The following is a 12,403-nucleotide window of genomic DNA, read 5'->3' as shown; positions in this document are numbered from 1 at the left end:
AGGGATTATGTATCTTTTAAAACAATACAAATTATTGTAGACTGTCCCTTTAATATCCCTTTAAAGGGCCATGATACTCAAATGTTAAAACACATGAAAGTGATGCAGCATAGCTGTAAAAAGCTGACTAGAAAATATCACCTGAACATCTCTATGTAAAAAAGAGAGATATTTTACCTCAAATTGTCCTAAGTATTTACACCCCATTATATAGGACTTTAAACTTTAAATCAGTATGTCTGTCCTGGGACCTGCAAGGGAGCGAGCCTCATGCACACTCATGTTATTTCCCTATTCAGTTAAGGGAAGTTTACTATGAAATCTCATGAGATCACAGTAAAATGGTTCATGACCTCAGCACTGCTGATGCTGATCGGCTTCTTTTTTTTTTTTTTTTTTTACCTGCAGCTGGACAATAACTGAAAGATAACTTTTTACAGAGCACTTACACTGTTGAGCTGAGGAAATTGTGAGGTAAAATATCTTCCTTTTTTACATAGATTCTCAGGTGATATTTTCCTGTCAGCTTTTTATAGTTATGCTGCATCACTTTCAAGTTATTTAGCATATGAGTATTATGTCCCTTTAAGGTAACTTAAGGAGAACAACTGTGATATTGTAGGATTACACTGTTCGTCTTTCAGATAAAAATTCAAATCAGCCAATAGGATGAGAGCTACTGAAATCCTATTGGCTGATTTGAACAGCCAATAGGATTTCAGTAGCTCTCATCCTATTGGCTGATTTGAATTTGAAGAATCAAATCAGTCTATCGGAATGCAAGGGACGCCATATTTAAATGCGTACCTTGAATTCACTATTCAGTGTACGTTGGTGATCGTACGAAGAGGATCCTCCACGCTCCATGGCTCCATGGTTGCCGATCCTTCCCCAAGCTTATCTCTGCTCCGTGCCGGCTTGGTCCTGGATGAAGAAGGAAGAGGTCCCTGCTTGGAAGAAGACTTTACCGCCTGGAACAGGACCTTCTCCGCCGGACTTCAGGAATGGTGAGTACCTTGGGGGGTTAGACTTAGGCTTTTTTTAATTTTTTTATTATTATTTTTTTAGATTTGGTATTTCTGGGCACTCTTAAAAGAGCTGAATGCCCTTTTGAGGGCAGTAAAAGAGCTGAATGCCCTTTTGAGGGCAGTAAAAGAGCTGAATGGCCTTTTAAGGACAATGCCCATACGAATGCCCCTTTAGGGGCAATGGGTAGTTTAGGATTTTTTAGTGTTAGGTTTTTTTATTTTGGGGGGTTTGGTGGGTGGGGGATTTTACTGTTAAAGGGAGGACTTAGTATTTGTTTTAAGGAAAAGAGCTGTTTAACTTAGGGCAATGCCCTACAAAAGGTCCTTTGAAGGGCTATTGCTAGTTTAGTATTAGAAAAGGGGGTGTTTTTATTTTTGGGGGGCTTTTTATTTTCATAGGGATTAGGTTTAAAAAAATATATTTTTGATCATTTGGTTTATTATTTTATGTAGTGATAGACTTTTTTTTGTAATCTTAGATTAATTTAAATTCAGTTTTTTTTGTTTTTGTTTTTTTTTAACAAGCTTTATTAGAGTTTTATAACAAACATAAACAGAGTCACTGTATTTCATAAAGGATTACAATAACAACAAGTATGGGTGCGCGCAGCGCAAAACCCCATTACCGTAATTTGTCACAGTGAAGTGGAGCTTGATATTTTAACAAATTTTAACAATAATTGTTCAAATCATTATGGTCAGATGAAAATACTTATTTTGTGCTTAAAGTCTTCCAGGACACCCAAAGAGACGGGAGGAAAATGAGGATTTAGATACAAGAAGGGGGAAAAAAAAAAAAAAGGGGGGGGGGTGGAGGGGGGTAATGACCATGAAGGCCGTCGGGCATTTGTAAAATTTTCAGAAGTAATTGTTGATGCCCGTGGACCTCACACAGGGGCAGGGGACCAGACGGCCAACATTAATTCGTATGCGACCATTTGGTTACACTTATAGTAATGTAATTTTTCCATAGTTAATAGCTCTTCAACCGAAGAGCGGCAGTCTGTCAGCGTGGGTACCTCCCTAGATTTCCACAACCCAGGGATAAGTTTTTTTATTTTTAAGTAATGTTAGCTTTTTTATTTTAATTGTAACTTAGTATTTTTTAATTTAGGTAATTGGGATTAATTTAGGGGGTGTAGTAATTTAATTAGTTATTTACGTTGTGGGGGTTTGGCGGATTAGGGGTTAATAGATTTATTAGAATTATTGCGTTGTGTGGATTTGGCGGGTTAGGGGTTAATATACTTTATTAGGTTTATTTCGATTTGGGTTAATGGCGGATTAGGGGTTAATATACTTTATTAGGTTTATTGCGATGTGGGTTAATGGCAGATTAGGGGTTAATATACTTTATTAGGTTTATTGCAATTTGGGTTAATGGCGGATTAGGGGTTAATATACTTTAATAGGTTTATTGCGATTTGGGTTAATGGCGGATTAGGGGTTAATATACTTTAATAGGTTTATTGCGATGTGGGTTAATGGTGGATTAGGGGTTAATATACTTTATTAGGTTTATTGCGATGTGGGTTAATGGCGGATTAGGGGTTAATATACTTTATTAGGTTTATTGCGATGTGAGTTAATGGCGGATTAGGGGTTTATATACTTTAATAGTTTTTGCGGTGGGGGATTGCGGTTGACAGGTAGATAGATATTGTGCATGCATTAGGTGTTAGTTAATATTTTCAGGTAGTTTCAGTGCTCACATACTCAGCGCAAGGCTTGCTGCGCCTGCCTATGTGTGGCGAGGTGAAAATGGAGTAAAATGTCTCCATTTTCGCTGCGTAAGTCCTTGCGCTGAATATGCAGCGCAGTTCTATGTTAGCTTCTGCCTTTATATGCAGCGCTGTATATGTGATAACAAAACCGCGTAAAAACCGGCCCCACCGGCTTTTGCGGGCGACACCGCATATGTAATCTTGCCCCTATACGGGAAGCAAAGACCTTCTCAGGAAATGAACACCTGCTCCAGTTACCAGGCCTTAGTAATATTAATATAATGAGCTTACGTTCCCAGAAGCAAGGACATGGTTGTCTCCGGAGTGTGTACTATAAATGTAGCTTTTCTGTTCTTCTGCTAATCAGACCCAATGTGATAAATACAAGTCATGTGTAGACTGATTTTATTTTTGCTATTCTAGAATCTGCCCCATCTGATTCTGCCCTGACAGCAAGCAATAATTACCCACAGCTTAGTGAGATGTTTGGGCGCAAAAGAAAAAAAAGGACCAGCATTGAGACCAACATTCGCTTGACTCTGGAAAAAAGATTTCAGGATGTGAGTAATGTGCTGATGTTTTCAATGGCAGTCTTGAGACACACAATGGCCAAGCTATATAATTCTAACGCTGTCAAAGAACATTTTGAGAATGCAGGGGTTTTTCTTCTTATTTATTTATACTGTAAAGAAACTATATAACAGTGTTTGCCAGCAGGGTGGCATTATGAAGTAGCCAGGAGGGGGCAGTATAAAATATTCTAATATTATATCATTTTCTGCTATTCAAAGCACAAATTAGTTGCATAATTTAACATAAATGTATTTAATGATAATTTGTGCAATTAAAATTTTAGCCTGGTGGTCAGTAAAATCAGTCGGATGGTGCACCTGTTAAAAAGGTCCTGTGGAAAACAATGTAAAATAAGGAAATGTTATACATATTTTTTATTTTAAATCCATAATATATATATAAGTACAAATGACTAAGCATTACACTGTTACATAAAATTAAAGGGAGTTAGAAATCAAACTTAAAGGTACAGTCAAGTCCAAAATAAACTTTCATGATTCAGATAGGCAATGTCATTTTAAACAACTTTCTAATTTACTTTTATCACTAATTTTGCTTTGTTCTTTTGGTATTCTTAATTGAAAGCTAAACCTAGGTAGGCTCATAAGCTAATTTTTTCAACCTTGAAGGATGCCTCTTATCTGAATGCATTTTTCACCACTAGAGGATGTTAGATAACATCGTGCTCAGGAGTCAGCTCTGATTGGGTAAAATACAAGTATTAAAATAGCACTGAGATAACGGGGCAGTCTGCAGAGGCTTAGATACAAGGTTATATCTAAGCCTCTGCAGACTGCCCCTAATCTCAGTGCTGTTACAAACTTGTATTTTACCCAATCAGGGCTGACTCTTGTATAACTCCACGGGAGTGAGCACAATGTTAGCTATATAGCACACATGAACTAGCAGTGCCTAACTGTAAAAAACTGTAAAATTACCTGAGGTAAGAGGTGGCCTTCAAGGGCTTAGAAATCAGCCTATGAGCTTTCAGCAAAGAATATGAAGAGAACAAAGCAAATTTGATGATACAAGTAAACTGTAAAGTTGTTTAAAATGGCATACCCTTTCTGAATCATGAAAGTTTAATATTGACTTTACTGTCTCTTTAACCTTTATGACTCAGAATAGAATATACAATTAATTAATTCTATTATCAAATGTACTTCTTGAGAGTGTAGTACGCGTATGGCAGGAGTGTTTGCAACTATACACTCAGGGCTAATAATGAAGGTGACAAAATATATATACTCTGCCGGGTGCCTGGGAATGTGCAATGATGGCATTGATCGTGCAAACAGCAAAAGTAGAAAATAAAGGAAGGGTGGTTAGTTAGGAAGGCTAAAAATCTACTGCCATTATTCTACAATTATAATACGGCTGCATTATACAGATTCCTTAGTGTATCTGTAGTTTTATGTATATGAGAATTTGGTTGCTAGGCAATTCTTCCTTTTTTAGAACCCAAAACCGAGCTCGGAGGAGATCAGCATGATAGCCGAGCAGCTGGTGATGGAGAAGGAAGTTGTGAGAGTTTGGTTCTGTAATCGACGTCAGAAGGAAAAGAGAATCAACTGTCCCATGAACCTGCCCTTGAAGTCCCCAATCTACAACTCCAGACTGGTGAGACGCTGTAATTAGATTTCAATCACAGGTGCAACAACATTATATTTATATTCTAGACGTTCAAAAACTCCCCAAAAAAAACAATTGCTCATCATATCCTTAGAGGTTCCTTCTTGTAATATTAAAATGACTTAACCTTCCAAAAAGGAACACGACAAGAACATCTAGCTTCTCCAAGTACCAAACTATGACACAATACTAAAGTGCTTTCTAAATAGGTCAAATTATCTGCGAGATTATGTAACAAATAACCTACAAACTATTGAAATATTAAAGGGACATAACAGTCAGTGGAGAAGATGGTTATATATTCAGTTTGTTCAGTACAGAAATGTAAAAGCACTGAAATCATCTCTTTTAGATCCCTTTAAATAAGATAAGAAATATGTCTCTTGCCATTCTTATGTAGCACTCCCAGAACTAAATACATTTTCACTTAAATTTAAAGGAACATGAAAGTCAACTCTAAACTTTCTTAATTCAGACAGAGGGTACCATTTAATTGTTTTTCCAATTTACTATAATCAAATTGACCTCATTCTCCAGTATCCTTTGTTGAAGCTTAGCTGCTTTCCATGACAGTATACTGAAGTCTTGAGCTCTATATATACAATAAAGTTACAGATATAGGGGCCTATCTATCAAGCTCGGAGCCTGCAGGCTCGCCAGAAACACCAGTTATAAAGACCGCTGCTCCATAACCTGTCCACCTGCTCTGATGAGGCGGACAGGAATCGCCGGAATTTAACCCGATCGAGTACGATCAGGTTGATTGACACCCCCCTGCTGGCGACGGATTGGCCGCGAGTCTGCAGGGGGCGGCGTTGCACCAGCAGCTCTTGTAAGCTGCTGGTGCAATGCTGAATACGGAGAGCGTATTGCTCTCCGTATTCAGCGAGGTCTTGCAGACCTGATCGCACTGTCGGATCAGGTCCGCAAGACCTATGATAAATAGGCCTCAGTGTAGCAATGGTGCATCCATATAGTGCTCAAGACATTTTCACGCTCACCGGTGTATCTCAGTATGCTCCTGTGGGAAAAAAACAAGGCTCAATCAAGGAGAGATAAAGATAATAATATAAGTACATTTGATTTGTTTGTTTGTAAGCTCTATCTGAATCATGAAAATTTAGTTTTGACTACCAGATCTGTTTTAATTGATAGTAAGTAAACTTTCATCATTCAGATAGAGCATGGAATTAAAAAGAATCCATTTTACTTCTATTATCTAATCTGCTCTCTTGAAATCCTGTATTGGACAGCATATCTAGGTAGGCTCGGGAGCAGTAGTGCACTACTGGGAGATAGCTGCTGATTGGTGGTTCCACCCATATATTTCTTGCCATTGGTTCACTCAGTGTGTTCAGCTATCCCCAAGTAGGACATTGCTGCTCATTCAACAAAGGATACCAAAAGAATAAAGCAAATTTTATAATAGAAGCAAATTGGATAGCTGTTTAAAATTGTATGCTGTATGAATCATGAACAAAAAAAAATCCTGCTGAGTGCATATTACCAATAACTAATTGCTGTGCTCTAACAGGTGCCACCTTCAAGTACCCTTGGATCTCTGGGTGTCAGTTCCGTGCACAGCACAGGTGAGTGATGACAGCAATCTGTATTTTAATAAACTTTAAGGTGAGTTGTTGTGGCATAAGGGTTTAAAAAAACATCTCACCGAGGGCCTCATGATCTAAAGTTCTCCTCTCTGGAGAGATTATCTAAGGAGTCTCGTCAGTACGGAGAGGTCTCTCAAAGAATTTTAGTTTATATCGCCATACAGAGTTTTGGGTGTGAAAGAGACACATACAGAATAATATAAGGCCCAAAGATTTTGCCCGATTTCTGTCCATGCCGGCAAGATTTTGATCTTCAGACCTTGACAGATATAATGCAATGTTTAAGTAAAATGAGTCAAATTATATTTTGTGTTCCTTGTGATGCCCTTTACAGATAAAAGAAATAAGGAAAACTGGAAGCAAACACAAAATTATAAATATGAATTAGTTCTAACTGTGCTAATACGCGTGTTTTTCCAGTATTGTCTCATTTTCTCCATTTTTTTTTTCTACTTTACTAGTGAGATCAGTAACTGGGTATTTCACTAGTAAGTGTGTATAGCCTAGCATAACCTTTTGTTGCATATTGTGCATTTTGCTTGTTAATTTACTGCATAGTAAATAAAGTTGTGTTTTTAATTGAATTCCATTTTAACTCAAGGCAGATCAGTGATTATAGCCCTCTTGGCTGCCAGTATCACACATATAACAATAAATTAATCTATTTTTGCTGCCAGTACCACACAAAGAACTGTGTATATAGAGCACAAATTCTGGGCAGGTTAGGGTCATTCTCTGCAACTGTTGCTTTTCAAATACAGGTGTGAGTAATTTATGGATTCCAACACCTTGTGAATGACACAAACTTACAGCCATTTTATGTCATTAGGTGCCATTTTACCAACCTACAACCAGCACTATAATCCAAATCAAACACAATAGGAAGCCGTGTGAAGAAAAGTATCTTTGAAAATGTAACAAGATTTGTTTTTTACATAAAATTGCTTTATTATTATTTTTACTTTGTCTTTTCCCCTACTCAATATCCATGTCTGTGAAGGGCCTGAGCAAATCATAAATGATAAAAGCTTTAACTCATGAAGGGAGTTATATTATAACTACTGACTGTACTGTCTTGTACATATGGAAATTGTGGGAGTTCACAACTGTGTGGGCGTAATAGGCAATGTGACTTCATTAGCTTATTCTGTAATTTTAGTGACATCTTCCTGCTCACCAGGGAACACCAGTAATCCGTCCTCGCCAGTCTCAGGTCTACACTCCAGCAGCCCTGGAGGATCTCTCAGCTCTAAATCCCCTGTGAACACATCCGGCTACAGTTCGTCTGGGTGAGGATGGTCTCCTATTGCTTAAAGGGAGTTGGGATGTCAGGATCCCTATCATGACTTAACAAAGCACAATTCAAACATTACAAATATGTATTCTGCATTAAAATTGAGACATCTAAAATCTAGAAAACATTTTTTTTCAACTCATGAGAAAAAACAGCATTAACAAATCTTACAGCCAAAAACAAACTTCAATGACCCCTAAGCAGATTCCACCAAGCTTGGATCCTCCCATAGTTATTTTCCCACGCACAGTACCTAGGTATATTGGGTATAATCTCATATACTGACCTAAAGGACATACAACATGCAGTCCCACATACAGGTGGAAGTTATAAATGACATCAGTTATAGCCGGTGAACACTGACTGCTCAGAAGGAAGAATAGCTGTATAAAAATAATTATAAAACAAGGCTGATATAATTTTATTGTATTGTAAATTAATAAAGCCTTACAAAAACTTGAAGCTCTTCTGGAAACACTTGACCTTCATTCATTTTTTTACAAGAGTCGTTAGCGAAGGCAAAGACCCTGGGCTAGCCACAAGGCCTGTTTCTTACAGTAGCAATTTTAGTCAGGTCAAGATCATGGGCAGGTTAGTCCAGAGGGCTTGAGCAAAAGCTAAGGGCAGGGGGAATTTAAAGGTTAGTAAAAGTCACAAAACAAAGAGTCATCCAGGCAGACATACTGATTTAGGTATACAGCATCAGTGGACTTCAGTGTCTAGTGAAGAGCAAAGATGTAAAATGCCAACTAAATAAAAGTTAAATACAAACCCTACAAATCCACAGAAAGGATACTTCCTTCTTACCACCTGCAAGTTAAACCAGATAGTTGTTTATTTAAGGGCATAGTTTGGAAGAAAAAAAATATTTAAATGAGTCAGAGGAATTAAAAATACTGTTGTTATAATGGATGTGATTGGATTCTTAAGTTCCCCGTAGCTAGTGGTATTGAGGCTGTCTATTTCCACACATCTCTTGAATTGTAACAGCGGATGTTTCTTTCCATGTAGGTCTTGGTATCGGTGGAACCACCCAACATACCTTCACTGAAACACCACTCAACGCTGATTGCTGAATAAATCCAGCGCTAGACATGCATCTTGTATAAAAAAGTTGGGAAACTACAGGACTTTCTGACCACCTGTAAGCCAACATGGAAATTTGGGCTTCTATTGACAGTGGACTGCATATTTGAGCCATAAAGTAATAAGAAGAGAAATATGAGAAAATGGTTTCTTAAATTAAGCTTTGGAAACCAAAGACACCTTTTTATGAGTTGCACGTCAAAAGCACATGAGAGGAACTTATTTTACTGCCACCGGGGACTTCATTTTTACTCCATTGGATTGAGTTTGTTCATCCTCTTCTTCATATGTTGGGTGTTTGCCATGAGCCCTCTCCGAGTCTCAGTGAAGAGATGAGGCAGCTGTCTCTGTATATTTATCGTATTGTGAGTTTACTTACTGTGATCTCACTTTATTTCTTATTCTTTGTGATATGTTTCTTAGGGGAATTTATGCCTGCTAAATTATTTTTACTTGTAAATATTCTCAATTTTATTTGCAGCCTCATGGATCTATGCAAAGCAGTTAAGCTAGGCTGTTAAATGTGTGCTTTCTGAACGATGTCTGAGACCTATAAATGACAGTAATGTTAATATTCCTAAGACAAAAAACAAATGCCTCAGTCTGTGTTAGAGTTGGTGAAATATACTCTAATCATGTAATGTCTGCTCCCAAGGCTGGTGAATAAAATGTGACAATAAACCTTATCAATGCATTGCTGGCAGATTTGTTTTGGGAATGTAATATGAGGAACAGTCAATAATGCAGCAATTAATTAATCAATCTGGGCATGGGCTAAGTCTTTTCAAATAAGGGAATCTTATCCAAGTACAGCCCTAATGTCCTATTAAATGACATACAAATCATGACAATAATACAATGCTCATCGTTAACTATTTGTTACATTGGATAATTAAACTTGTAATAAAAAGCAGAAACAATGGCTCTCCTAAACAGGACATGGCTGGTGAGCCAATCAAAAGTGACATATGCATATAGCTGCCAATCACTAGCCACATCCTGCTAAGAACCATAACCAGAGCTTAACTGCAGCGCAAATTTAAAGGGACAGTAAAGTCAAAATTAAACTTTTATGATGATTCAGATAGGGCATGCAATTTAAACAACTTTCCAATTGACTTTTATCTTTAAATTTGCTTTGTTCCCTTGGTGGTATTTTTGATAAGCTAAACCTAGCTAGGCTCAAACTGATTTCTAAAACCATTGAAAACCGCCTCTTAGCTCAGAGCATTTTGAAAGTTTTTCACAGTTAGACAGTACTAGTCCCTGTGTGTCATATAGACAACATTGTGCTCACTCCTGTGGAGTTGTTTAGGAGTCTGCACAGATTGGTTTAACTGTATGTCTGTTAAAATAACTGAGATAAGGGGGCAGTCTGCAGAGGCTTAGATACAAGGTAATCACACAGGTAAAATGTATATTAATATAACTGAGATAAGGGGCAGTCTGCAGAGGGTTAGATACAAGGTAATCACAGAAGTAAAACGTATATTAATATAACAGTGTTGATTATGAAAAACTGGGGAATGGGCAATAAAGGGATTATCTATCTTTTTAAACAATAACATTCTGGTGTAGACTGTCCCTTTAACTATGTGTTTAAACTCTTTCCTGTCCAGCCTGCCAGAAGATAGGATGGCAAAATATGCTGGGGAGGCTTCTGGTATGAAAGGAAAATGCAAGGGCAATACGGACAATGTTATTTAAACTGTGGCAGAGATCATTAAGTTAATAATATAACAAGGCATGCAATGCAATAGTTACTTTTAAATGATTATGTTTTAAATGTGTATTCTGTACTGTTAAAAGATTTATTTTGTTAATGTAAGAAATGTAAAATGACAAAAAAAATCACCCCTGAATGTTAAAGATCATTAAAAGGTTACAAAGAATAATTGTGTGGGAGTCAGTGGAACGAACTACCACAAAGTAAATTTGAGATTTTAATATAAAATGTTTATTTATGTGTAACAAAAAAACTTTACAATTTACTTTCATTATTATTTTTTTTAACCTTTTCATGCAATTTAGCTTCTGAAAATTAAGGATTTTATAATTCTCAAAACTTGAAATGCACCATTCTGATTTAAGGCTAACCCTGCTACATACCTTTCCATAATTGGCTTTAACCGGTAACAACTACAAAACAATGCATTTTATAGTAACATTATGACCGTGTTGTCAGCAGATTCAAGCTCGGATTGGCTGCCCCATTAAGGCAATTGGTTGGTGGAGTTTGGTTATTAAAAATAAATAATAACATTTCCACAAACGTGATTGCTTAGCGTTGGCTGAGATGTTATTCTATAGCAAGACAACTGAAATGTTGTGTAATTACCGTCCCTTTAATGGTTTCTGAGCTTATGATATCTAGCTACTAACAGATCATACGACACATAAATTAGGCAACGCTGCTTCTATGTACGTTGAGCCTTGAGGAAAAAGACACAAAACTCACAGAAAATATAGAAATATATACAATAGGTACATAAGGGAACTAGCAAGAAGAAACAGGACATTAGTGGTTACATTGAAAACCATTGCTAACTTTTTAAAGAAGTATTTTCTTGTGCAAAACTAAACTTAACATATCGCAAAAATGCTTCTGCACATTTTCATTTTAGATTTAAAGAGAAATTCTGGGGACGATCATGCTGGGGGGATTAATTACAGTACAATGTATTAACTGAGGCTTAGATTTGGAGTTTGGCGTTAGCCGTGAAAACCAGCGTTAGAGGCTCCTAACGCTGGTTTCAGGCTACCTCCGGTATTTGGAGTCACTCAAAAAAGGGTCTAACGCTCACTTTTCAGCCGCGACTTTTACATACCGCAGATCCCCTTACGTCAATTGCGTTTCCTATCTTTTCAATGGGATCTTTCTTACTCCGGTATTTAGAGTCGTGTCTGAAGTGAGCGTTAGACATCTAACGACAAAACTCCAGCCGCAGGAAAAAAGTCAGTAGTTAAGAGCTTTCTTTGCTAACGCCGGTTTATAAAGCTCTTAACTACTGTACTCTAAAGTACACTAACACCCATAAACTACCTATGTACCCCTAAACCGAGGCCCCCCCACATCGCCGACACTCGATTAAGTTTTTTTAACCCCTAATCTGCCGACCGCCACCTACGTTATACTTATGTACCCCTAATCTGCTGCCCCTAACACCGCCGACCTCTATGTTATATTTATTAACCCCTAACCTGCCCCCCACAACGTCGCCTCCACCTACCTACACTTATTAACCCATAATCTGCCGACCGCAAAGCGCCGCCACCTACGTTATCCTTATGTACTCCTAATCTGCTGCCCCTAACACCGCCGACCCCTATATTATATTTATTAACCCCTAATCTGCCCCCCACAACGTCACCTCCACCTGCCTACACTTATTAACCCCTAATCTGCCGACCGGACCGCACCGCTACTATAATAAAGTTATTAACCCCTAATCCGCC

At 37.6% G+C, this 12,403-nt stretch overlaps 1 protein-coding gene across 1 annotated transcript in view; it reads left to right on the top strand.

The window, feature by feature from the left end:
- The window catches only part of POU2F3 (POU class 2 homeobox 3), a 48,639-nt gene extending 39,727 nt beyond the window's left edge, over window positions 1-8,912 (top strand). The window contains exons 7-11 of the mRNA XM_053691196.1: window positions 3,176-3,312; window positions 4,784-4,945; window positions 6,492-6,546; window positions 7,727-7,856; window positions 8,873-8,912. Coding sequence (XP_053547171.1) covers window positions 3,176-3,312; window positions 4,784-4,945; window positions 6,492-6,546; window positions 7,727-7,856; window positions 8,873-8,912 — 524 coding nt within the window. The remainder of the gene's footprint in view (window positions 1-3,175; window positions 3,313-4,783; window positions 4,946-6,491; window positions 6,547-7,726; window positions 7,857-8,872) is intronic.
- The last annotated feature ends 3,491 nt before the right edge of the window (window positions 8,913-12,403 follow it).

The sequence above is a fragment of the Bombina bombina genome, chromosome 8 (assembly GCF_027579735.1).
Source record: "Bombina bombina isolate aBomBom1 chromosome 8, aBomBom1.pri, whole genome shotgun sequence".
NCBI lineage: Eukaryota > Metazoa > Chordata > Amphibia > Anura > Bombinatoridae > Bombina > Bombina bombina.
Note: the sequence above shows the minus strand (reverse complement) of the source record. Positions and strands in the feature narration are given on the sequence as shown.